The following is a 27,458-nucleotide window of genomic DNA, read 5'->3' on the forward strand; positions in this document are numbered from 1 at the left end:
CTTAACACCTTGGCTGCTAGGCGTTTTCCCCTCTCATGCTGGATCCTTTGCTTTCCCATTGTTTCATGACGAGCTCAGCTCGTCATCAGCACAGCTCACCCCTGCATCATGACGAGCTGAGCTCGTCATCAGCATCGAAAGGGTTAAAGAGGTTCTAGGGACACTGAAGGATGGAGCAATGAGAGTGTGGCGAATTTATTTTGCATTGGGAGGGCGCTAAGGACACAGCTGATATAACTACCTGTTCCTGGGAACATTCATTAGGGCTGGGCTTATAAGATATCTGCTTTATAGTCGAGTTAAGCGCCTCGTTCATGCACAGAAGCATTTTACACAGAAGTGCTATAACAAGCGTAACACAGAGCCAGGAAAAGAGGCAACCAATGACATGCTTTCCTCCCATGTTCAAAATAACATCGAAAATATAAAATACATTCTTGGAGTATATGCATGGGGAATGAGTGCACAGAATAATTGTATGGCCACATCATTATTTGGACATAATTAATGAATAAATGAAGGTGAGAGAGGGGAAGGAAGCGGACGCCTCGAAGGGCGGTGGTATCAGGGTGACGAGAAAGGCGCGCGCCTCGCGCTGAAGGAAAAACAAGCTGCGAGACGCGCTCTGTGGTGGGGGAGGAGCATTGAAGCGAGGCACGCGCTTGGGCCAGCGAGAGGAAAGCCAGATGGCGCCTCTGCTCGTGCCTGTGCGCGTAACCGCACACTGTATGCCACACAAAGCTGTGGTGGGACTTTTAAAAGCCCACTCACTAAATCTTTCGCCAGGGCAGCGCATGCGCTGGCTCAGACCAGACCTAAAAATGTGAGTGGTTTAAAAATTGTGAGTCTCCTATCTAAATCAGGAGTGTTGGCGTGTTGGTCTGTGTTGTCTGTTACCAGTCCTCTGATTGAGGGTGAAAACGATCACCAGCTGGACTGTTGAAGATGTCTTTCTTACTGTCACTGGTAAGTGTTGTCGCCAGAGAGGGTTAGATGAAAGAGTCAGCAGGCAGTGCTCAGAATTGTAACAGTAATGACCATCTTTGTTAAAACCGGGATCTGTATTTATTTTGCAGATTAGTCGTACATGCGAAAATGAAATTTAGATTTTTTTTTTACACAAAAGAATTTACTTTGTGCTTCATCCTGATTAATACTTAACTCATTTGTAATTTAATGGGGAACTAAATATCCTTTATTGATGTCCCCAAATGTTAGTATGTATAAAAAAGTATTGGGACACTGGGCTGGTCGTATGAAAACCAAGACTGACTTGTAAAATTCGTGATGTCAGTCCTTTCTTTAAAATAAAGCAAAATCATTAATTGGAGATTCCCCCAGGTATGTCTAGTATTCCCATTCAGCAACGGGAAGTCAGCCTATCCAACTTCTCTGCCATCCAAGTTGCCACGTACCATCTGGATTTTAGGTTTAAAGTATTTTATTGAAGCAGGGTGGGGTAGGACACAAAGGGGCAAGAAACAAGTAAACCACAGGAACCGCACAGCAATGCTCATTGTATAGCAAGTACAGTAATGCAATTACAATTTCGTAAGAGGCCCCATCCGACTTGGGAGCATAGCTTTCCCACCTGTGGTCACATACAAACAACGAGGGGGGTGGGGGGGGGAGAAAGGGAGGGAGGGACGGGATGGGGGGGAGGAGAAAAAAAGGGGGGGGGAGGGGATGAGGGGAAGGGAAAAAAGGGGGGGGGGAGGGGTGAAGGGAGGAGAAACAACCCCGCTCCAAGAACCTACCCAACCAAACAGAACCCCCAACTACCGAACCCTAACCCACCCCCTGTACTGTGCCAATATCTACAGTCTCCGCTACATGCAACTCTCCGAAAATCCCCGCTATACAGTACCGACCCCACCCAATCAAGCAGGCGGGTCCGGTGGCGGTGTCAGCCTTAACAACCTAAGGTATCTAGGGCAGGTGATCTCCCGAAACTCGGAACATAACAGGCTGTGAAAGGGCTCCCATAGTTCCTCAAAGGTTTCAGTATCCCCCAAGGCTACTAAGGACATCTTCTCCATTCCAAGGACATGCCATAATCTGTGCAGCCAACCAACTACAGAAGGAAGTGTGGTAGTGCGCCAGTGTATGAGAATATTCTGCACCGCTGACCCCAGCGCAATTGCGATCTGTCTACCTCTCTTAGATCTGAGGGGATACATCAGCCCATTCGGCAACCCTAGCAGAACATAGGCCGGGAATCTAGGCAGTTCTATCCCAAAGCATTTGTCTACCTCGCTCAAAACCTCTTCCCAGTAAGGAGCCAGCAGGGGACATTCCCATAGTATGTGTGTTAGTGTACCAGTATTGCCACAGTTGCGCCAGCACGTCCCTGGTATCGCCCTGTCCATCTCGTGCAGTTTCTCCGGAGTACGGTACCAGTAGGTCGAGATTTTAGTGAAGGTCTCCGTAAGACCCGTGTGGTAGGCCGAGTGACGTGCGTGGAAGGAGATGTGTTCCCATTCTTTATGGCTCAACACGCGCCCGAGCTCACGCTCCCAACGTTCCCGACCGGGGTTGTGAATATGAAAGGAGGGGGTCTGCAGCATTTTATACAGGTCTGAGATCAGTTTAGCGTCCGACGTGCGAGTAATTAACCAACGCTCATACGCCGTGATTTCCCTGTGTGCCGCGTCGCGCACTTGGGGTTGTAATGCCCAGTGGCGCGCCTGCATGTATCGCATGCGCTCCGTTTCCGGGAGGCCATAAACCCTCCTCAGGTCCGGGAAGGGGACAACCCCCTCAGGGCAATACAAGTGATACAGAGTGCAGCAGCGGGCCACCCGCCATCGCTCATAAGCGCGCTGCTCCATCCCGGGGCCGAAGTCCGGGTTGCCAACGAGCAGCGTAAAGGGAGAGGGGAAGGTGGTAAGCTCGCACCTGGCAGCCACCGAGTCCCACGTCCGGAGCGGGACCCGCGTCACCAGAGACGCATAGAGATTGGGGGGTCGATGGGCCCGCTTCAAGAAAGGTACTTCCTGCACCGTCCTACCCGCCACCGCCTGGTCCTGGAACAGCCAGTGCTTATCAGACTCCCACCGGCTCCATTCCACTAGATAGCGGAGCTGAGCGGCCTGGAAATATTTCCGCAAGTCCGGTATCCCCAGACCCCCGGATTCCGGTGACAGCATAGCGATGCTTCTCTTGATCCTCGGCCTACGGCCCTGCCACACGAACCGCACAACGGCAGCCTGTGTCTCCGCAAGCCACCCCGCGGGGGGCTGGAGCGGCAACGCTCTGAAGAGGTAAAGCACCTGAGGCAGGAGAGTCATCTTCACCGCGGCCACCCTACCCAGTAACGACAGCGTGCCCTTATCCCACCGGCCCAACTCCTCCCTGATTTTCGCGCCCAGCGCCGCGTAATTGGCCGTGACCATCTCCGGGAGGGAGGGCGCCAATAGGATCCCCAAGTACGGGATCCGGTCCCTGGACCAGCTCAGAGGGTAAAGCCTCTGTAGTTCCGCTCTAGTGGCGTTAGTAAGCGAAATGTCAAGGGCGGCCGACTTCCCCAGGTTCACCTTGAAGCCCGCCACGTCGGCGAATAAGTTCAGTTCCTCCACACAGGCCGGCAGCGATCTCCGCGGGTCATCCAGCGTCAGAATGACATCATCCGCGTACAGGCTGATCGCATGATGGAATTCACCCATCTTGACACCAACAATGTCGGGGTTCTGCCTAACCCTCTGAGCAAAGGGCTCCATGTACAGGGCAAAGAGCAGAGGGGAGAGAGGGCACCCCTGTCTCGTACCCCGCTCAATGGGGAAGGGTCGAGAGCTACCGCCGTTCACCCGGACTACCGCAGAGGGGAACCGGTAACAATTGAAGATCAGATGACGGAACTTCTCCCCAATCCCGAATTTGCTCAGGACCTTCTGTAGGTAGGGCCAGTGCACCCTGTCGAAAGCCTTCTCCGCGTCTATGGACAGGAGCATCCTCTCCCCAGGGATCCTGGAGGCCTTCTCGAGGATGTGCATCACCCTCTTTGTGTTATCTACTGTTTGCCTACCGGGCACGAAGCCCGCTTGGTCCGAGTCAACCATGCCCGGGAGGTGCAACGCCAGGCGTGCAGCTAATATACTGGTGAACACTTTCAAATCTGTGTTCAGTAGCGAAATGGGACGGTAGGACCCACAGGCGGTCCTGTCTTTACCCGGCTTCGGAATCACGGAAACCGTGGCCTGGAGAAATTCGGAGGGGATGGCTCCCGGTCCCGCGAAGGAGTTAAAAAGGCGGGTCAGTAAAGGCGCCAGTTCCTGACAGAAGGTTTTATAGAACAGCGGGATAAAGCCATCCGGACCCGGGGCCTTGCCCAATTTGAGCCGGGATATCGCCGCGATCACCTCCTCGATACGGATGTCACGCTCCAGATACTGAGCCTGCTCCTGAGACAACGACAGGAGCGGGACTGAGTCCAGATAGGCCATCTCAGCCCGGGCCGAGGGGGCCTCCCCGGTGTAGAGGTCAGCATAAAAGCTGCGAAAGACGTCTGCTATTTGCTCATCAGCCGTGACCCTACCACCGGTCGGGTCCACCAGTTCCTTCACACGGTGCTGCTGGTGTTGCACCCTAAGTTTATTAGCCAGGAGCCGCCCACACCGATCGCCCCCTGTATAATATTTATGTTTCAGGCGAAGCATCGCATACTCCGCCCGGTCCGTGTCAAGGGCCGCCAGGAGTTTCCGTGCCGCCTTCAGCTGCCTCCACACCCTGGGGGCCCCTGTCCTGTGATGAACCTGCTCCAGCTCCCTCACCTGCCGGGTGAGCTCATCTCTCTTGAGCTGTCGGTCCCTATTCTCGGCCGAGGAAATCGCTATAAATTCGCCTCGGAGCACCGCCTTCAGGGCTGCCCACTGTGTTGCATGAGAAGTATCCCCAGTATCATTTATGGTCTGAAAATCCAAAATGGCCGCCCTGATCTGATCCACCACCGACCGCCTGTGCAAAAGCATGTCTCGGAGCCGCCAGACCCCTCTCGGCCGAACCACCGGGGGCAGAGTGAACGCGCCCTCCACCGGGGCGTGGTCAGAAAGAGAGAGGACCCCCATGTCCACACTCGAAGCCAAAGGGAGCATTGGGCCCGACACAAGGAGATGGTCTAATCGTGCATAAGATCTATGGGCATGCGAGAAGTAAGAGTATGCGCGGGTAGTGGGGTGGAGGTGGCGCCACATGTCATGCAGATCCAGCTCCTCAAGTCGAGCTCGAATCGAGCCCGAAAGCTCACCCAACTGGTGGCGCCGCTGCACAGACCTGTCCATCGCCGCGTCGAAAACCAGGTTCAAATCACCCCCCAACACTATGTGCCTATCAGAGGTGGATGCTACGTCCTCCAAAGCCCTGTGTAAGAATTGGTCCTGGTGGTCATTGGGGCAGTAGATGGTACCAACAGTCAGTGCTAAACCCCCCATCTTGATCCTGTACACTAGGAGTCTCCCTTTCTGTTCTGCTACCTTGCATACGACCTCTCCTCTGAACTCCCTAGAAAACAAGATCGCCACCCCTGCCGTCTTGGAGGCGCTAGAGGAGAACAGCTGCGTGGGGAACTTAGGGGTACGCATCCTCGAGCAGTCCTTAGCCAGCAAATGGGTCTCCTGCAACAGACATATATCCGCTTGTGAGTTTTCTAACAAGGATAACACTGCCCGCCTCTTAACTGGATTATTCAGCCCCTTCACATTGAGAGTAAGCACCTTAAGAGTCATCAAGGAGGGGGATCAATGGAGCACATGTCAAGAGGCAAAGCCCCGCAGGCAAACACAGAAGGCACCACTCGAGGCCCCAAAACAGAGCAACTTTGAACCGTCCACTGGCACAGTACAGTCCCCGAACCCCAACACCCCACAACTAGAAAACCCCCCCCTGTCCCCACACAACCAAATCTACACCGCCCCCCGCCACTGGCCCCCCCTCTAGACCCCAGAATCAAAACATCTGCCCGCCTGTCCCAACCCCATTCCCTGCTACTCAAACTTTTCAAAAAAGACATTGTCCCAGTCCGGCCCGTAACGGGCAGGGCCGTGGTAAATCAGTCTAGTGGACGTCCAGCCACCTCCTCCAGCACTCGCCATACCTCCCAGCCCACCCCCCGGATCCCCGCACCTGCAAGAGGAATAAGCTAAAGTAGACTCCCCCCGGAGTGAGTTCAGGCCGTCAGGGCCACTTCGCCATTCGCCGCCACTCTGGAGGCCTCCTGGATGGCGGCCGCCATGTCCGCCCTGATCACGGGCGAGCCCGGACGCTCCGACGGAGGAGAGGTCCCCCCTCCAGCTTGTTGCCATCCGTCACGAGTGCTTCGCCTCCGCCGCGGAGCCGGGGTATCTGTATCCGATGCTGTGAGGCCCAACACCGCGCAGACATCCTGGAGGGACCGAAGCTGATGCAGAACACCGTTCCATCGAAATATCAGACGGAAGGGGTGCCCCCAGGAGTACTGTGTCCCTCGTTCCCGGAGGAAGTCAGTGGCGATCTTGAATGATTTCCTCTTCTGCAGCGTGACTGTAGATAAGTCCTGAAACAGGGTCACAGGGTGGTCCCGGAATCGGAAAGATTGCTGCCCTCGTGCTTCTCGGAGGATTCGCTCCTTCAAGGGAAAGTCCGGGAGGAAGGCCAGAATGTCCGGGGCGGGCGCCGTAGCTCTGCGGGGGCGGCCCACCCGATGTGCTCGGTCTATGCGGATCCGAAAGTCCTCCGACTCTCCCAGGATCGCACGAAAGAGGGCAGCCAGATAAGCAGTCACGTCTTCACCCTCCTCACCGGACGGCACACCGCGGACCCGTATGTTGTTCCGCCTGGACCGATTTTCAAGGTCCTCGGCGTGGGCCTGTAGCTCAATCTGTTGCTCCCGCAGTCGCAGGACCTCCTGCTGCAGATGGGTGATCTCTTCATCCCTGGAGTGACCCGCTTCCTCCACTGTGTTCACACGTTCCCCCAGGGAGTCCATCTCTCTCCTTACTTCGCGGACCTCCCCGGCCACCTCACGCTTGAGCGTTTGAAAGTCCTCCCGAAGGGAGCTAAAGAGCGATTCGAGAAATGATCTCGTCACCGGGGGTTCTCCGCCATCTGCACCCCTGGCCGGGGCCGGGGAGGTCGTGGCGGGTTGGGTTCCACCGCTGCGTAGGGCACCGCGTCCCAGCATTTCCGGCAAGGTTCGGTCGCCCCGTCGCTGTCCTCTAGCGTTCGACATTGCAGCTGAGTAGAGGACGTTGAAGGCAAAGAAAGCAGCTATATGCCAGCTGGGGGCAGCGTCACATAAAGAGCACCAGGAAGGCCGAGCTGCCCGGCCGAAGACCACAAAATGGCCGCCCTGTGATGTCTAGGGGCCAACGCCCAATATGGAGAACCCCTCTCCGTCTCTGATCCGGGACCCAAAAATCCGGCCAGTGGGCAAAGTCACGGTGCGATGGTCGCCGGGGGCTGTAGTCTCAGGGGGAGATCTGCCCCGGGAGCCCCGTTCCGCTGTTCCGCTCAGACAACCGGCCGGAGCGGCCTCTCCCAGCGGGCCTCTTCAATCCACGGGCTGGCGTAGTGAAGCGATGTCGACTCCGCCTCCGCTCTTCACCTCCGCTCTGCTCCGTTCCGCACAACCGTCGTCGGACAACTCCGAGCCGTTCGCGAAGCCGCTGCCGACTCCCACTCCGACAGTTCATGCACCGCTGCGGGCATCACACGCAGGCGGCTGGGCGCTCCGTCACGCTCCGAGGGTCGGGAGACTCACGGCTTCCTGCTCGCGCATGGGCCATTCAGCGGGCCCCGACCCGAGCTTCACCGGTCAGGATCTCACCCCCGACGGCGCAAACCGGGCTCAGCAGTCGCTCCACACCTCCACCGCGGGCACCAGGCTCAGTCGCCGCGTGATCCGGGGGGGAATCAGCGGTTACAAGCGGTGCAGGGATTCAGGGGTCCGGGAGCCCTCGGCAAGTGCGACCTCTCAGCCCGCCATCTTGGCCACGCCCCCCCATCTGGATTTTAAACCTAACAACTAGTACCATTTTGTAAGAAAATGTATGACATTCTAGTTATTGCATGTTGTTGCACTGAATTCACTTATGTCTAGAGATAAGAGATATTTGCTATTAGGGATACATTATCTTGCCAACACTTCTAATTTTGGCGGGAGCATTTACATTTCTTTAACCCATTCAATCGGAACTTTTTTGCGGAGAGTGCGTGGAGGGAGGGGGGCGTCACAGACCAAGCATGAGCGATTGGGCCTCAACTGTAGGTGTTGAGGTTATTTGTCACTGATGGTGCTGCAAACTTGCCAAGTACAATCCCTTCAGCACTTGACTCTCATTCTTGTTTGACAAATGTAACTTTTAGGAGACTCTTGTGTGTTTGGTTCTTCCACTTTGTCTTAAGCACAAAACTAAATTAGGCAGTCTTTTACAGGCTTTTTAACCCTTTAGATTGTCACTGATATCACAGGTTTACTACAAATCAGTGGAATGAGGAGGAAGGGCACAATGAGAGGTTAGTCAGTTTGATAGTGTATGAGGAGAGCGAGGGAGAAAATACAATGGACAAGCGTGTTACCAGAAATAACTAAATGTACGTCGAAGGAGTGCAGGAGATGAGTAAAAAGTAAACAGCAGAGAAGTGTGAAGAGAATGAATTCAGCTTAAAATATTAGGGCAGAATAGGTGCAAAATAAGAAGATATGAACATAGTCCGATACAATGGCCAGGGATGAGTGTAAGTAGTGCAAGAAGGTTTGTAAAAGTAAGGTTGGAAGGTCAGACAGGACATGTATGAGCAGAGAGATTTTGGGAGCAGATTGAAAGCGGGGGTAGGAAGAAAGTGAGATGTTAGGGATAGAGTGAGGGATGTTTGTGGATTTTTAAAAAAAACTAAGGGTACTGGCAGAGTGAGTTGCAGAGGTATAATGAAGGGGAGTATATTCGGGCTAAGAATTGTAGGAGCAGTGTTGAGTTGTGACAGTGCAAGGTGTATGAGGAGTTCAGAAAAAAGTAAATAAATAGGGCTTGAGTGATGGCCAGTGGCAGGACGTGGAGGTAAAGTAAATGCATACAGTGGGGGATGAGTGAGTCGATTCAATGGTCATAAGGAAGGAGTAGAGTTAGGATCAGAGAGTGCGAAGGTTCAGAGGGACACCCATGAGCAGAGTCAGTTAGTGTGGGGCTAGGGGGTGAAGTGTTGGAAGTAGGAGTAGAGGGGAGGTTACTATTAGACATGTGCTGCCTGAGACTTGTGAATTATCCTTAAAGAACATGTCTCTACCTGAGATGATATTCACGTTTGGAGACGATTCTACAATGACTCGAGGACATATCAGGCTGGATGATTCATTTGGACATGCAGAGTGGGAGGACAGAATGTCTCTTGCCCATCATATCGGTCCGTGAGACATTGTAAATTTGCATTACAGCCTGGGTAAATTGATGCATGTATTGTGTGGGTTCATGCCTGCTCCGCACAGTATGGGACCATTTATCCATGTATTGTCTGGGTGCATTAATACATGTATAGCCTGCTGTTGTTTATTTTTTGTTGGTTTAAAAAAAAAACTCTTTTTATTAAGAACATGACTTGAGAGCATAAAACCTGCTGTTATTATTGCTTATATTGCCAGGGCTACATGCATGTATTATGTTTGATGAGCAGGGGTAGGAATAGTGTACAGGTCATGGAAAAGCAAAGAACTCCATTTAGCACTTTGCAAGCATGGTTCTTATGTATGTAAGAATTTAGGGCTTGGCACTGTGAAGTCTTAATAGGGCCAGAGAGAGGTTGTTTGGAGATTCTTTTGTGCGCACAGGGATCTCAGTTCTTCGAAGTCCGTTATAAAAGCCGAGCGCTGGACAGATCGTGAAGAGGATACAAATAAGAAATATGCATGGATTGTACAAGTGATTGATGTAACAGCAGTGACAGACGCGATGACAAGAAGATACGAGATGCACCAAAAAAGAATAACAAGAATTGGCAAAGCCAATTGTTCTTGGCAATCCGAGAGCTATAGGCGTTGTCAAATGCTAATGGCACATCAGCATAGCCATGCAAAGAATGTAATGTGCCGTCGCCCCACTGGGGGCCGGAGCACTGCAAGCAGCGAAGTAGGCACGCATTAACACAGAGAAGCGAAATCTCCACAGCAGTTCTCCGCTTACAAATGGCATCATGTAATAAGTGTTATTTACATTAGTTGGCATAATGTAGGCAATTGTTTTTTGTTATTGTGGTCTCCCCGCATGCATGGAACTATGAATATGTTCCCCCTATATATTTCTTGTTCCATCACATGAAATAAAAGGTCTTTAAAGGAAATGTTTTTTTTTGTTAAATATAACATAGTCACTGTTGTTTCTATGCAATGTCCAGCATTTAATTTGATGGATGTGACAATTGAAAATCAAGCACACAGGCATGATATAATAATACGTCAAGGGGAGATGTACATTTAAATTTGCACTTCTGTGTATTTCATGGAGGCTTTATGGGAGAGTGCATGTCTGAAATCTGAAACCGATGTAAATCCCTTTTTTTAAGCGAGTATTTTGAAAGTAAATCAGAATTAAAAATAATGTTGCACTGACAAATCAGTGCAATTATTTGTACCCCGATTTGCTGGTGAAACATTTTTATTTGGGATTGTGCTCAAAACACACACTTAAATCGTGCTCCTATCTCAGCAATGGAAAGAGTTTATTTAGGCATATATTTACAAAGAAAATTATGCAATTAAAAGCCTTCATTTAAGCGTATGATTTGCAATCAAATCATATGCACTCAGAATTAAAAGTAAAATGCAGACATTTTTTATTTTACATTGCCAGGCAGGTTTCAGAAAGAAAGCGAGGACTGTCGACCGACCTGGTGTTCAGATTCTACTTCCTGATGAAAAAATGTAATGTTAATGTATATATTTATGTTGTATACATACAAACCTAGCTGAAAAGTAGCAGATCACTGTACAAAGGCAAAGACACAATTAACATACAATAGAAGGCATTGCTAGATTGTAGACTGGCACTGCATCATGCTCTCAAGAAGGAAGCCTCTGCATGCAGATTTTGTGGAACTTAGCCCCACTTTGGATAACGTTCCCGGCAATGGCATTGAGGTGCACTTGCTGAAAAAGGTGCCCCCATGTAGATCGTCGAAACATCATAAAAAGATTGCATGATGAAAATAATTCTATGGCGAAGTTAGGAAAAAATGCGGGGAAAAAGACGCTCTTCCCAATCATTAACAATGTTCAAGAGGGATACTTGCTGGTGCTCCTGTTACTTAACTTGTACATCAACCAGGTTGGTTGTAGAGTTGCTCAGTAGGTGCACACATGATGCACCATTGATAGGTCATTGGATTAGGACACTGCCATTTGTAGAAAACACTCTACTAGCATCCAGGTCTCCCAAACCATTAAAAATAATGTTATATACATTTGGTGAGTTATGCAAAGAAAAGGTGCTCTCAAGCGCAATAGCAAAGAGAAAACTAACAGTCTTCTATCCATCAGGAGATTTTAAAAATAAGGGGTTGTATGATGAATCCAGTCTTGATATGTTTTTCATTTTCCGTTTTTACGTGCAGCTAAAAATAAGCTTGGGTAAGAGTTTGCAGTAACAAAATCTGAGAAGCAAGACCATATTAGCCCAGTACGCCAGGGGCCGCTGCCCGCTTCATTATCGAGGTGCGCATGTGGACTCTTGCACTTGAAGTATTCAAGCTACAGGGACAAATATGACTTTATGGGCCAGACATTTTGGGTCATGTAATCTACCCTCATTATCTTTTAATGAAAACTCTTTCTTTGAACAACTGTTGAGCTTACCTTTAATTACACTAAGTATCCCTCTTTTGTTTTGGGATCTTATTTTGTTAGCTAAATTTAAGCCCTCTCCTGTATTGAACGAAGATTTTGGGCACCACTGAGCTAAAGTACTATAGGAAGGCTATGTAAAGTATCTGGGGGGTAGGGGAGGTCACTGGGATGGTTCTTGCATGTTCAGGAACTCTCTACATCTAGGTCTGACACTTTGTTAGACCGCTCCAGAGAAAATTACTTCAGATCAATCAATTAATCAATCATTGGATTTATATAGTGCAACTTATCACCCGAGAGGGTTTCTAGGAGCTCGAGGGTCATAATGGTTCAGGTGAAGCAAGCGAACAACCATGTCTTAAGTGGTCCCTGGAATTCCAGCAGAGAGGTCAAGGTCCATAGCTGCAAAGAAAGGTTGTTCCAGGTTTTCACTGTGAGGTAGTAGAAGGAGTATCCTACGCTGTTGGTTCAGTGGATGCAAGTGGTGTGGGTGAGTCAGCGGAAGGTGGAGTGTAGTTCCCTGGTAGGATGGTGGACGTTCAGGGAGTGGTTGATGTAGGCTGGTCCTTATTTGTGCAGTGCTTTGTTAGGCGTGGATCATCAGCTTGACTTGCCATCTTTTCTTTATTTAGAGCCAGTGGAGTTTTCTGAGGTCGGGTGTGATCTGGGTCTATCTGGGGAGTTTGAGGATGAGTCTGGCAGCTTAGTTCTGTATGGTGTGGAGATCCCAGCGTAGAGTCCATTGCCATAGTCTAATCGGCTGGTGATCTGGGCCTGAGTAACTACTTCTGGTGTTGAGGGGGAGCCATTTGAAGACTTTTCATAACATGCGAAGTGGGAGAAAGCAGGCACAGGAGAGTGGGAGAAAGCAGGCACAGGAGACTGTTGATCTGGAACTTCATGGTCAGTTTGCTGTCTAGGATTATTTCAAGGTTTCTGGTGTGGTCGGTCGGTTTGGGTGATGATCCTAGTTCTGAGGGCCACTGGGTGCCGTTTCATAGTGTAGTGGTGTTGCTGAAGATCAGCACTTCTGTTTTGTCTGCGTTGAGCTTTAGGCAGTTGTCCTTCATCCAGTTGGCGACACTCCATGCACCTGTGGAAGTTGGCTCTTGTGTTGGCAGGCTCTTCTGAGAGCGAGAGGATGAGATGAATATTTACATGAGATGCCAAGAATGTCCATTGGAATGATTATTAGGGAAACAACAGTTCAATTTAGGTTTACCATGGTTAGCCTAATTTTTAACAGTAAAACATATCCTGTCCTATGTGTGCAACATAGGTGATATAGGAACTGTTGTTGGGTATGGTTCTATACAATAAGTTTAGATAAAGACCCTTCTAGACATTCACATGTGTATGGGGTTCTTCTCCAGTCAACCCAGTACTTGAAACATTTGCATGCAGTGGGTATTAGACTAATTTGATTTTCTGTTTTTGTACCATCTACTTGGAAGTTCTAGGGGGGGCTAGTTACATCAATGAACAAAAGGCAATTGGAGCTGTAGCATTGCCCTACGTTTATACAAAGCAGGCACCTCCAGGGCTATTGATTATGTTTTATTTCAATTTATATTATCAACTTGGAGCATTCTTTGTCACTCGCTTATATTGATGTCTTAACTGAACAATTTAAAATATATTTATATATATTTTTAAAAAGACTTGCAGATGTATGATTTTAAATTGTATGTTGGGTTGATACCTGGAATAAACATTTTGTTTAACTTTTTGCTGTCCTGAGTACAATACACCTTTCTCGCTTGACTGTTAACACTCATAGAATCATGTCCCACGAGGCAGTTCCTAATTTGTGCTCAGCACCGTCACTAATTTTTAAACTTCGGCACTGGTTTGTGTGAGTACAACACATGGTGGCACTCTCAGCCTATTTTTGAGAAGAGTATGTCAGTGGTATGTTTAGTAATTCAAAGTACTGAAACAAAATGGTACAACTAACACTGGAAACCATCCCTAGAGCTTGGGAGACCTGTAATTGTCCAGGATGTCACATTTGTTTGAATGTAATGGTTTACAGATAATGTTGTCACTGACATTCGCAAGCAGTGGCGGGAGATGTGGGTGGTGCGATGTGCAGTGGTATACCTTGGGTCCTGGCACATACATTTTTAAATTAAGAACTGCAGTGAAGAACACTTTATTTCACATAGAATAGTTCACCCTAGAGTAGTTCAATGGGCTCCATGCTACTGGGATCCCAAGCTTCCTGTTCAGGAATTTCTTTTATGCTCCATGATTGCCATGGAGTGCCCAGATCCCAGAATGTGCTGATATGTTGTTTGAGCGCCCTTTGTTTGGAAAACTGGTGTTGCGGTGACCTGGAGCATCTGGTGACCTTAAACACCACCCTCCTTCGTGCTCCCCCTTCCCAAAACACACTTCTCCTCACAAGTCAGTGTTTCCTCAGAACTGCCTGTCTTTAAACTCTATTGCTTCAGTTTTACTTTGCCCATCCCTCACCACCCAGAATATAACTATGGCCCATTAAGACTTGGCACATCTTACCACAGAAAACTGTTATCACCAGGACACCCAGTGGTACACCTTCTCCATTCATTACAACCCTAATCCCTGGAAGACTTTGCATCACTGATTGTAGCACTCTGCCCCATACCTCTGCTTGGACATAGCTTCCTGGTAAAATACTACTATTATGCAGGACACTGCCTCTCACTTGTGGCTGCACCTCGGGACACTTTACCATTCTGAGATCACAGCCTTATTTATCACTGACCATGCTCTACAACGTGCTGTCAGCTAACAGGATTCAACCCTACATCGGGACCGCAGCTTCTACACATATATTTGCATCCCCTCCTAACAAGATAGTCTCTATATAAATGCTAACACATACTTCACCTCAAAGAACACTGCTTCTGGTCACTGTTTCTGCACAAGGCAAACCCAGTTCTCCCAGTCCAACAGGATGCACCCCCTTTTATACAGCACTGCTTCCCAGAGGATCCTACATCCCAATAAGACGCTACTTTCCAGAGTGCTTGCAACCCACAAAACATCCATCGTTGCATGAGGCACTATGCTTCGCCACAGGATTCTGCTTTCCAAGATGTTTCTGAAACAAATTTTGCTCCTTTCCCATCCCTGCCCTGCACAAACTTGTCCTGATAACCTGTCCTTGTACTACCACCCTCTTCCATACCCACCAAAAACCCCTCCCTCCCCCACAGTTAGCCTCAACCACTTGCAATCAAATGGTCGTGAATTAGGATTCAGTTAGAGATGGCACTGGTTTTGTAGGCACAAATCAAGATCGTTTTGAGGCCCCAAAGCGTTATCCTATTATTGTTTTGCTTTCAATACTTCTTGTTGTAGATGACCTAGGGCAGTGGCTTGAATGTAATATGCAAATCCTGTGTGATGTGAAGTTTTCATCATGACTATTGTTGTTCTCTTCCTCCATAGCATGGCTGGACTCCCACAGAACAATCTTCAAAAGCAGCTGCAGCTTCACTCAGTAAAAGGAACCTTAAATAAACCATCGCTACAGAAACCAAAAACTGGGTGAGTCTGAGTGCCTTTAGATACTTCCGACCTTAGCGTGCCATGAGACGACTCCCTTAAAGTTTTGCTTTCATTGCCTGTGAAAACAGAGGCAACGGGGTTTCACAGCCCCCCCCCCAACCAGGGTTACTGAGTTCCTACCATTTCTGCCATTGGCTGAAACAGGGTGATATTAAGGTCAGAGTGTCCTTTTATTACTTCGACCTGCTCCCAAACTAAAGTGCACTGAGAGCTTTGTAGCACTGTCATCTGTCTCCAAGTTACCTGTGTATTTTGTAAGCATTGTACCTCAAATCTTGTTGCTAAGTACAGCATTTATTATTAAAATGTTCTTGTGATCATTCTTTAAATATTTGCAATCTAGGCAGTTCTGAGATTGTTGCCACTAGTTGGTAAACCAGGTATTAATGCAAACGTAGTTTATTAACACCGGTTGAAGCTTTGGATATACAGCGATCCAGGAGTATCATTACAGCCACAGGCGTGCTGTAGTCCGATTCACTGCTGCCTGCTCAAGGGATGTTGGGGTCATTGAGAACCACTGCTATTAATTATAGAGCAAAGGTCTGAAACATTTTGCATGTTACCCAGCTAGCACCAATGCTATCAAGTGTGCACCTCAATTGTTCCCTTTTGCTTTGATGCCTAAGCTGCTGTGTGCCAGTGTACCATGTATCTGCCAAGCACGTACCTCGACAGGCCACTACTTAATCTGCACTGGGCAGCTCAGCATGAACCCTTGCAGCCCATTGTTCTTCATGACAGGCAAGTTTGCACTGGATCATCCCATGGTGCCTTTTGGTGGGGCAGTCTAGTCGGTCCAGAGTGGATGTAGATGACTCCAGTTCACTGTATGGTCGTGACTCAGCCCAGCCTTAAGCATCATGGCTTTACCCTACCCTGTCAGCCAAGTGAGTTCCAGCATGCCCCTTCCTGTGCTGTAATGGCCTAGCATGCAATCTTAACAGCTCAGTCTGAACTGGACCAGTCCAATTTAAACCAAGGTCACTAAATTCCCACTCTGATCATCTAAGTTGCACATAAAGCTTACATTGATCTAGACCAGTGATCGGAGACAACCAAATAACAGCTTTACACTCTTGGTTTTGGAGAATATTTTACACCACTCTGAAGAGATAAACAGTCCTGATAAACGGATGGAAATGGAAAACGAAAACTAAGAAACCACATTGAAGGAAACCAAATCATGGAAAACCAATTTCAATGAAAGACAGTTTTAAGGAAATGGTGAGGGGTTTTAAGGTTCAATCATGGGTAGCAGCTGGGTGTTGAAGAGTTTTTTTAAAGCTCAGGATCGGGTGAAGTTTAGGGTGGTGTGGGGTTGTAACACCTTGCCTGTGTGGAACGTTCAGCTCCAGTGCTGAACGTTCGAAAAACGGGTGGGGCACCGCCATCCAACGGACGTACGCAGCACTACCAAGGTAGTGCACGTGACCACAGTTGGCCGACGGCAGCAGCCAAGGGTTTAAGGATTCAGGATGGGTGGATTTTAGAGGTGAAAATGTTTTTTTAGGGTTCAGGAATGAGTATTTCAAGGTGATGAGTTCTTATGTGTCATGGATGCCTGGTGTTTAAGGGCGGTGAGGGTAAGGTTCAGGGATGGGTGTAGTTTGGGTGTGCTGAGTTTTTTTTTATGGGATGGGTGGAATATAGGTGTAGAAAGGGTTTTTTAGGGTTCAGGAATGGGTGGAGTTAGGGGTAGTGTGTAATTTTATAGTTCAGGGATGGTGGATATTTGGGGTAGAGAGGGCTTTTAGGCTGCAATTGTGTAGTTTAGGTGTGGTGAGGAGTTTTAGGGGGCAGGGGTTGATGGTGTTTAGGGTTTGTGAGGGGTCAGCGATGAATGGTGTTTAGGAGTGGTGATGGATCAGTGAATTAAAACATCCAAAGTAATTGTTTGACAATGTAAAAGCTATAAATATGAAATAATGTGTCCTGAAGTAAAGCACTAAAATACATTATTTCAGACAAAACTGTTTCTGAAAGAGAGACCTGCGACCATTGTATTTACACTTAAAACATAAGCATTTAAAAGCCAGTTTTGACCCCAAAAAATTCTATAGGTTTGTTTATACGGAAAAATAAATGGAAATTTCCATTAAACAGTTAAGATTAAATGGTTTCTCAGAAATGGTATTCCATGATATTGTTTATCTGTGAAATCACATAAAGCCTTCGAATGTACTGGAATTCTCTGTTTATTCATTTCTTTGTGATGAAGATGTAGTGTAGTTCTCATATTGGGTATGCCTATCTGTCTTTCAGAAGTTTCACTTTTAAGAAGAAGTCCTCTCCCGATGTCTCTATATCCAGCAGTATTATCAAGGTAACACACTCGCCTGTGTTCAAGGACCAGAATGTAAATGTGTCTGAACAGGTGCCTGTCTCTAAATGTCTTCCATCTTTCACCAAGCCCAAGCCGCAGCAGAGTAGAATCAGCAGTTTCCTCCAGCCCACCGGCCTGGCACAGAAAAGCGACCTAGAGTGCAAACCTGCAGCAACTAGTTTGGAAGTGCCGATCCATGACACACCTTTGGTTCCTACAGCACAGAACAAAGGAATCCCCTTTGAGTCAGGACAGTCCACGGCTCAAAGGACAGATCCTGATTCTTCAATTGCCTCTGTTATTAGTTTGGAAGACTGGGATGATATAGACGACTTTGACACCTCATGGAAGGAAAAGAACAGTGTCAAACCTTTACCACCACCCCAGAAAATCCAGACAGCGAAAGTTAACAAAACCCCTCCACAGTCCAGTGCCTGCAAAAGGAACGTATCTAGAACCTGGATATTGAATGCTCCTTCTACAAAACTGACTGGCCAAGGGACACGAAAAACCAGTCAACAGAATGTGCAATTTGCATCTGCTAAATCCGACATCTCGCTGTTACACGATACGCCTTCAGAGACCTTGGATATGAGTGACAGATCCTTAATTTGTTTAGAAGCTTCTGTTGTCAAAGGGGAATGCAAACATTTAAATGCTGGGCCACCTGCAGAATCTCCGACCTTCAGTGACCTTTGTGATGTCAAAGGGGACAGTAGATTTCAAGAAGCCAACAGCAAAGGTGATCTTTTCCCATTTGTTCATTTAGTGTTTTGTAAATTATTTTCCGATGCTATAGGCATTTAAATATGAATATTTAACAAGCAGTGTTATTGACTATTTGCATGTCAATTTAAGCACAATGTATCCTTTTACTTTTCTAAGCCATAGGTGTGTTTTCTAGGTGGAAGTTTGATCTTGAGGCCCAGTTATCAAACAGTTACTTTTTTGAAGTGTTCCCTGAAGTTGGTCAGGTTGGCTCTGCAAGAAGAGTGTATTATTTGTTTTTGTATTGGAACAGAAAATCCTGTTCTACCAAAGGTAATCATGTTAGACCATCAAGTCATCCCCATTGCTTAAATGTGCAGGTTTTGAGTATGTGTCTAGTGCTTGATTTTGGTTTAGAGAGATTGAACTACGATTATGGAATATATTGTGTATTTTAATTGCTGTTTTGAATTAGATTCATGATTCAGCTGGCATCCATGAAATCTCTTTGGTAATAGGGTAACTAGAGTGCTGTCTGTCAGTACTTCGTCATTTTTCTTTATTTATCAGTGTTGGTAGCTTCAAGTGGAGTCCTAGGTGTATTATGGGAACGAAGTGTAGGTTTGTCCCAATAATTTCCAGCTTCCAATCTAGAGTAAGACTTGTGCTAGGACCTGGTTAATGAACTGTTCGTTGGAAGGATAGCATTTTTAGGTTGCTGTGAGGCGATTACCTTTAGGCTATTTTGTTGATTAACCCAGTGGACTTAAGGCCACAAAAAGTTAGTTTTGGTGTCGAGATCTGCAGATCAGGTAATGGGTTCATTCAGAATCAGTTATCTTGTTAAATAAAAATTGTGTGTGACATAATTTTGTCAAATTAAAATTGTTGCATGTCATATTTTTGTAATTGCACAGACTATGGAGTTTGGCTGGTGATCATTTTGTCTCATAACACCAAATCCATTCTCGGAAGACTGTCCAGAATCATTTTCCAATAAAAGTTATTCGCCTTTTATTCCCTTTCAGAGTTACACTAATTAGCTATTGTAGGCCCATTGTGGCATGGTGTAACAACACGTATGTCATCTGCACAACACAGAACACTTATTCTAGTTGGACCTAAACATGAGAGATTTACTGTGGTCACTAACAAGTCTATTAAACAGATAAGAAGTAATATGTAATCTTGTCCAACCCTTACAAAGGAGTAGCACTAACCCGAATGCTCCAATTCTTTACTTTGTTTAATGGTTGCCCAGTTTTAAAATAAGTAACTGCAAAAACATATGTACCAGCCCGTAGGAAGCTTCCGTTGATAAAAGGTTAGACCATAATAGGGTCCTGAGAACCCCATGATATGCCTGCCTTTGGAAAAATCCATGAGTGTACAATGCAGTAGTAATGTTACTCTTGCAACTGCACAATCTCTTCTAAACCCATTTCTATAATGCAATATGATATACTTTTTTTTGCAGTTTCAAATAGCGCCAACTTGGACTGAGGGTACTAGAGCGCTTTACATGAGCACCATGTTACATTACACAAGGTTTGGGTTTTTTTAGGCATGGGGAGATTAAGTAATATACCCAAATTCACAGAATGTTGAGCCGATGCCGAAAATCTAACTTGGTTCACCAGTTCCAAAGTTAGCAGCTCTGACATTGTTGATCTCTGACTAATAGAGCAATTCACTTGGCAGCATATGCGCAAAGATATTCCCTTTTAGCCTGGTAGATTTGATAATAATCGGTAGTTCCTTGGTGTAAGAAATCAGGTTATAGTTTTTGGATGGGTGGAAGCCCCACTCAGGCAACAACTACAATCTTTGTCGGGGTGCGCCACAAAAGTTAACTAAATTAACTTGTTCTTAACCCTCTGGTAGTCTGCCACAAAGCAGTCAGACTTAACTGTAGAGGCAATGCATTTATGAGGCACATAAACCGTACTAAAGTCCAAATAATGCAAGAAAATCACAAACCAATTTCGAAAAAAAAGAGTACATTTTAATAAATAAAATTATACCAGAATTACACAAATCCAATTAGTAGAACAGGATATATGCAATGTTAAATTTTTCAGTAAATAAAGCACTGAAAAGCACCACTCGCAGTCATCTGGTCGTGCTAGACCCACGGAAGTCAGAAGTTTAGGCAGACCGCAATGGGGCAGGCAACAAATATAGTGAGTACATTAGTCCCGCTGAAAAAAGTTATCTTCTCAAAGTGAGGCAAGAAGATCCAGTCTGGTATTGTAGACAATTGTTGCTGGAACTTCATATTGGCAGTAATCACGGGCTGTCGTTGCTGTAGAGCAAAGTGCAGATCTTGTGTTGCCGGTCTTTGCTGGCTATTGCTATAGCACAAAGAGTCGGGTTCACTAGATCTTCGTGTTGGCAGTCCTAACCGACGGCAGAGTCTTGTTGCAAACAGGCCCATTCGCTGTGGCGAAGAGCCCAAAACGTCAGGATTTTGCCTTTCTTCACAGGAGGAACTCCGCTAATGCCAGCCAAGGGTGAAGGACCTAAGGATACTCCTCTTGGGGATTCGGAACTCACCACAGCAAAGGCCAGCACATCCTAGGCCGGTCTTGTTGCAGGTCCAGGCAGATCCATTGCAGAAGGGCAGCAGGGCAGTTGCAGGGATGCGTCTGGAACTTGTTGCGTCCCTGTAGCTCAGGCAGGAGTTCAACCAACTGACCATTGGAGTCACTCAGGTTAGCCTAGGATGAAGGGAGTAGGTCCGGTCTTTTTTCTCAGTAAGTATGCCAGTCCTCAAGCAGCAGAGCAATCCTCTGTTAGCAACAAGAGAGTCCTCTGGGGAGCATGGCATTCCTGCTGTAGTGTCCATAAGTGTACTGATGAGTGGTTCTGGAGGTCAAATATTCATACCTGGTGCCAGCCTTCAATTGCCCATACTACCCCCACGTATAGTTCTGGAAAGTTCTTCACTTCCCCTGTCAAGGCTTCAAGAAGTGTGGGGTAACAGACTCCTTTGTGTGTTTGAGGCAAGACCTTTGAGGTGTATATGGGGAAAAGGCACAGCTCCAACTCCAGCCGTCCTAGCAGGAGGGCCCTTCCTTCTCACCCCTAGTACCTTTGGTAGGGCCCATCCTGCCCACACATAGAACCTTTGATATCACTGTTGGAAGGAATACACAAACCCAAACAGCAGAGCCATTCACAGTCATCTGGCCAGGACATTGGCAGAAGGCACAGGTGAGTAGGACAAGGAAATGCCAACTTTCTAAAGGTACAAAAGGGGGTAGTGATGGACGGAGCATCCGAACCAATCAAACACTCACACCCAGTCAACAGATCTGGGTTTAATCCATCACCCTTCTTTAGCCCACTCTGCCTCCCCAGTTCAGACATGGCCATATGCAAATCAGTCTGACCCTGTGTCTCATGGGAACAGTTCAGCCCGAACTGCCAAGCCATGCCTTCACTGGACGGGAAACAATCTTCCTAGGACCGGTTTCTGGCATTTCAGCCGCCTTCAGCCAGGCTTGCTTGAATCCAGTGGCAAAGTGAGCAAGGGACTCATGTGTGAGCATACCCTGCCAACTTGTGGCGAACAAAGCGGTACAAAAGGCGGTGGTGATGGACGGAGCATCTGAACCAATCAAACACTCATACCCAGTCAACAGATCTGGGTTTAATCCATCCCGGTTCTTTAGCCCACTCTGCCACCCCAGTTCAGACATGGCCATATGCAAATCAGTCTGACCCTGTGCCTCAGGGGAACAGTCCTGCCCGAACTGCCAAGCCATGCCTTCCCTGGACCGGAAACAGGCTTCCTAGGACCGGTTTCTGGCATTTCAGCCGTCTTCAGCCAGGCTTGCTTGAATCCAGTGGCAAAGTGAGCAACTTTCTAAAGGTGGCGTTTTCAGAATTATGACTTAAAATCTGACTTTTCTTTAAAGAGGATTTTAAATGGCAATTCATTTGAGTGTCCGTACAGTAGTAAATACCGGCTTTAGGAGTTTTTTCACGAGTTAGACATATCAATCATATACCCACGTCTGCCTTTTAAATACCATGCACCCTGCCCAATGGGCTTTTAGGGCCCAACTTAGGGGTGGCTTTTATGTATCAAAAAGGAAGGTTTGTGCCTGGCAAAAGGTGTATTTTGCCAGGTCAAAATGGCAGTTTAAACTGCACTACAGGTTGCAAATAAATTAAGAGTGCCAATTAGGTGTAAGACAATTTTATCATGTTTGATGAAGAGAGTACTGGCTAGCAGTGGCAAAGTGCACAGAACCCTAATACCAACAAAAACAAACTCAGCAAAACAGGAGGAGTGAAGACAAAAAGTTTAGGGAAATATCACACAAAGGATGTCAGGTCTTACACTTGGTTAATCTGCAGGACACTTTTGTTTGGGATCCATGTTGGCTCCTTTTCAGCAATTAAAGAGGACAGTAGTATGCAGTATTGCTTGTAAAACAGTCTCCAGTAGTCTCGCTCACCAGTAAGGCCAGGCTTTAGTTACTTGGTCATCGCCCGCCTCTCACAGCTTCATTTCACATATGATGATCAGGATTATCCGCTGGAAAATATCCAGTTCTGCTGGGTTAGCTGCCAACAGCATATGCCTTGTGTCTCTTGTATGTTAAAGTGCAGAACTTTTCTTACACTGGTCGGTTGATCTTTTTTTCGTAGCAATTACGTGATGCTCAATAAGATAATGCAAAACGACCTGATCATTCTATATTTCAGAACCTGTATGTCTCATGAAGACCTTGCCAGTTTGGTCCATAGAAGTTCTATGTGGATGAAACATCCTGCCAATGTGATTTGTCTTTCATTGCCCTTTAGTAATTTTCCCTGTTGGAGCCTGAGACCAGCTTATCTAAAGCATAGTCATCATTTTGGTTTTTAAAAAGCTCCAATTTTCTCTGGTTGCATTTTACTGTTGGAAAATTAAAAGACCCAAAGTTTCGCTTTCAATCAAGAACGTTGAAGAAGTGTTTTCGCCAGCGTCTACATTTCTAATAATCTTCTGTCCCTGCACGTTTGGTGCATTATTCACCCCACTTACTGTAAGATTTTGATCAAGTGCAATGCACTTACTTAGTGTTATAACTTAGGACACAAAATTTTATAGCAAATTTCATAACGTAATTGAAAGTAATTTTGTTTTTGTGCTCTTAAAGAAACCATGCCCTGCATTTACTTTAGTTTTTATGTGGTAGACAAGTGGTTATTAACCTTTTAACTTCTGTAGACCCCCACTTAATCATTATTGGAATCCGGGGACCCCCACTGATTCATTGTGATCCGTAGACTCCCACTGAGTTATTACTGGAAGCCAGGGACTCCGGCCTAAGAGTTTACAATGTTTTTTTTATATATAAACAACTTCTATCAGTTTTTTAATTGCCACAGCGTGGCTAGCAAGATCTAGGCACAAGTTAAACATGTAATTACTCATATACAGATAAACCATCGAGCAAGCAAGGATCTATACATAGATGAGTTATTGATTCTCTTCGGTCTACGTTGTGAGTGTTGCGGGTCACAGGTGCAACCACTCTATCCATACCCACCCATAGTTTTGGAGACAACCTCTTGCCTCAACCACCACCCTCTCCTGTTGGATGCACCAGTCACCTTCACGTCGCCATTTTGCGAGGGTGGGGGTTTCACCATTTTGCTGCAGTGTTGCTTTTAACGACCAGGATGGCTGTACTCCGGAAGGCCTTCTCGGCTCTGGTGCCTACGGCGCCCTCCGGTATCCCCAGGAGGATCAGGTTGGGGGATAGGGAACCCGCCCACCCCAGGACCTCTGTCAGTTCTCCCACCACTGCCCCCAAGTAGGTTTGTATTAGAGTGCAAGACCAGACTATATGGAAGAAGTCAGCGGACGCAAATGCGCATCTGTGGCAGGTGGCATCAGGCGTTTTACCAGCTGTGTGTAGCCGTAAGGGGGGGAAGGTATGCTACTTGAAGGTAGTAAGTCTGTATGAGTCTCAATCTGGAGGAGATAGTGAGTTAGCAGGGAGTCATTAGGGCGTCGTGACAGTCCTCTTCCTCCAGTCATCCTACCCAGCCCTCCCACTTGGTCCGTAGGTGACAGTGAGCCGGGGTAATTTATTATGGGAGTGTGGTAAAGTTGTGAGATGCCTTCACTTCCTATGTTACTCATTAGGATTTTTTCCTTAAAGTGAATTAAACTTTGGCAGGTGTTCTGGGTTGCGTAATGTAGGTATGAAGGGCGTGCCGGAACTGAAGGTATTCATACAATTGGGAATTTGCGAGGGCAAAGGAATCCTGTAGGCTGGCGAAGGAGCGCATGCAAGTCTCCAACCGCATGTCCCCTAGGCAGACCTGGGAAAGCTATACAGGGAGCAAGTTTGGTAATCCCACAAATCGGACAGCAACAACTAAATATACTTCAGTACGCTGATGACCTGGTGATTCTTGATCACACCTGAGAAGGTTTACAAAGAGGGTTGAATGCACTAAACAACTACAACCTGGAAAACGAACTTGTGGCCAACCCCAGTAAAAGAAAAGTTGTGGTGGTTGGTAAACACCTGAAGAAAACCGGTTTAAAGTGGAGACTGGGTAACAACAGCATTACCACAGAAAGAGCATATCAATATTTAGGAGCATGGCTGAACGACAAAGGCAAGGCAACCTTGCAACAGGCCAAGACGCAACCCAAAATACAAGCCACCATTTACGCTCTCTGCAATCTCCATGGCAAAATATATAGCCCTACCATAAAACCCATCGTGAGAATCACAAAATCAAAACTCCTTGTGGTTGCTGGGTATGCATCACAGGCATTCCCAGGTAAGATGAAAAAGATGATGGAAAAAGCTCTGTGCCCGTGTTACAAAAGTCTTTTTAGGCTCCCCCAGTACACAAGAAACGCCCTGATTCGGCTTGAGTTTGGCCTTGTACAACAAAAAATACGAATGCAGGAGCACCCTGGTTAACACGGTTGGACGACAAAGGCTCAGAAAGGATCCCTTAAGGAGGCATCGAGAACAATATTTGAGGGGTTGTCGAACCCATGGCAGAAATACTGCCTGGAGACAGTGGCAGAGTTGGCCCTATCTACAGCATCCTGGTCACAAGAAGGTCTAAACTAACATGCAATAAAGAGGGTGCTAAAAAATTACACCAACCAGATATCAAGGAATGAAGATATAACAAGACTGAAGGTAAACAGAGGTCTGGCCGGCCTAAGTAAAGCATATGAGTCACATAAAATCCAGCCATACATGAACAGTTCTCTAGGAAGGAAGTGTTTGAAGGAAATTCAATGGGCGCCTCTAGTCCCCCTACCAATAAAAGAACTGAGCCAGGCTTGGAAATCATTGAACAACATAGTCAGTTGCAGGCTGTGTAATTATAGGGATGAATCATTGGTACATCTACTATGCTGCTGCCTTGCATTACTACAGCATCGACGTATTCTGTTCCTGAGACAAGTATAGAGTCTTCACACCTGGCAAAATTTGCCAAATATATGAACATGACACGAATGGCCCTAATCAGAAACAACACAGAGGAAAAACTGTGCCTCGCATGAACTGAAAATTTATTTTGCTTGAAAACCCAGGGAATACAGACCTTTGCTAATATTTAATAAAATATAAAAAAATGTATAAGAACAAGGCCACATTTTAGATATGGTCTGGTATTATTGACCAAACGATAGTCTTACATTTTTATATACGTTTAGATAAATGTTTTATAATGTCGTGAGATACGTATTTTATTGTAATTCTAAATAAATCACTGCAATTTTGCAAAGATTCTAAGTAGTTATGCAAAAATAAAAATTCATACTCTCAAAAAAATGGCCCTTAGATGGGACATCCCAATGGAGTCCCAAGTCTGGAAGCAGGCAAGTGACGCCACTTCTTTCATCCAGGTGCCGTACCATAGCGGGGTTTGTTGTGTGAGTTTGGCATTCTACTGCACATGGTGCAAGACGGCATGGCAGGTTAACCATGGGCATCTGAGAGGGGTTCGGGGCTCTGTATAGCAGTACATGCTGAGTAGGTAAGCCTAACCGTCCAAGTTCTAGCTTATAGGCCGACCACCCCGTTAAACACTCGTGGGCCACGAGGAGTTGAGAAGCAAGGTGATAGAGGTACAGATTAGACATGCCCAGACCACGAGTTTTCATATATTTGAACCGCAAAACAATACACAAAATAACAAACAGCAAACAAAAACCCAAATGACATATTTTATTGAATTCACAAAAAATATAAAATACATTAACCACAATTTTAATCGGAAGGTTGGAGCTTTTCTAAATTCAATTTAGGTCACTTATTATCCATACAATAATAACAGTCTGACTATACTAACTTTTTAGCCTCCACTTTCAAATTCCTCTATGTTTACAGAATTTTTAACATATTCATCTTTATATTTTATTAATTCATTTATTTTTTACTTTATTAATCTGTTCATATTACTACATTTTTTAAGCCGTCGCAGACCCCTCGAATATTGTTATGTTGCAGAGGTATGACTTTTAAAGGAGAGGTAGTGATCTTTGGAATGAGGTATGGTCATTTGTAGAGATACAATAATAGGGATTATGACAGACATGCATGTGACGTAGAGCAGGCTGTGCTCAGAGAAAGGAGGCATGCAGACGATGGAAAGGAAGAAGACCGTCATTTGAAAGAAAGGGGAGTCGACTATTGGAGTTCTGAGTCAAAGTCAGTTTTCATGCAAGGCTTTCTGTGAATGCTATTAGAGACTGCATGCTGTGCCTCCATTTCAGGTTTTCCAACAGTCTTTCCAGTTCCTCTCGGTCTTGGAACTTTTTTGTTTTCCCATTCAGGGCATCTTGGCCAGGTTCGGGAGACCGTATCTAATGTTTGTTTCCATGAGGGTGGAACTTAATTTTTAGGAATTTCTTACAAATCCTATTGTTCTAATAAGAACATATGCTGCAAAAGAGATTCTTTGAGTCTTGTACTTATCCAGTTCATGTTTTTTAGATGTTTATAATATTAGGCTTACAGGTCTGTGCCGCAGGAGGCATGCTATTATTGGTCAGGGTCACTTGAGGTCTTTATT

At 46.5% G+C, this 27,458-nt stretch overlaps 1 protein-coding gene across 2 annotated transcripts in view; it reads left to right on the forward strand.

Moving 5' to 3' along the window:
* The window catches only part of BLM (BLM RecQ like helicase), a 451,097-nt gene that overhangs the window by 54,643 nt on the left and 368,996 nt on the right, over nt 1–27,458 (forward strand). For both annotated transcript variants that reach the window (XM_086957898.1, XM_086957899.1), the window contains exons 2-3: nt 15,245–15,343; nt 17,630–18,432. In XM_086957898.1, coding sequence (XP_086814024.1) covers nt 15,246–15,343; nt 17,630–18,432 — 901 coding nt within the window. In that variant the 5' untranslated portion in view covers nt 15,245. The remainder of the gene's footprint in view (nt 1–15,244; nt 15,344–17,629; nt 18,433–27,458) is intronic.

This window comes from Lissotriton vulgaris, chromosome 2_1, assembly GCF_964263255.1.
Source record: "Lissotriton vulgaris chromosome 2_1, aLisVul1.2, whole genome shotgun sequence".
NCBI lineage: Eukaryota > Metazoa > Chordata > Amphibia > Caudata > Salamandridae > Lissotriton > Lissotriton vulgaris.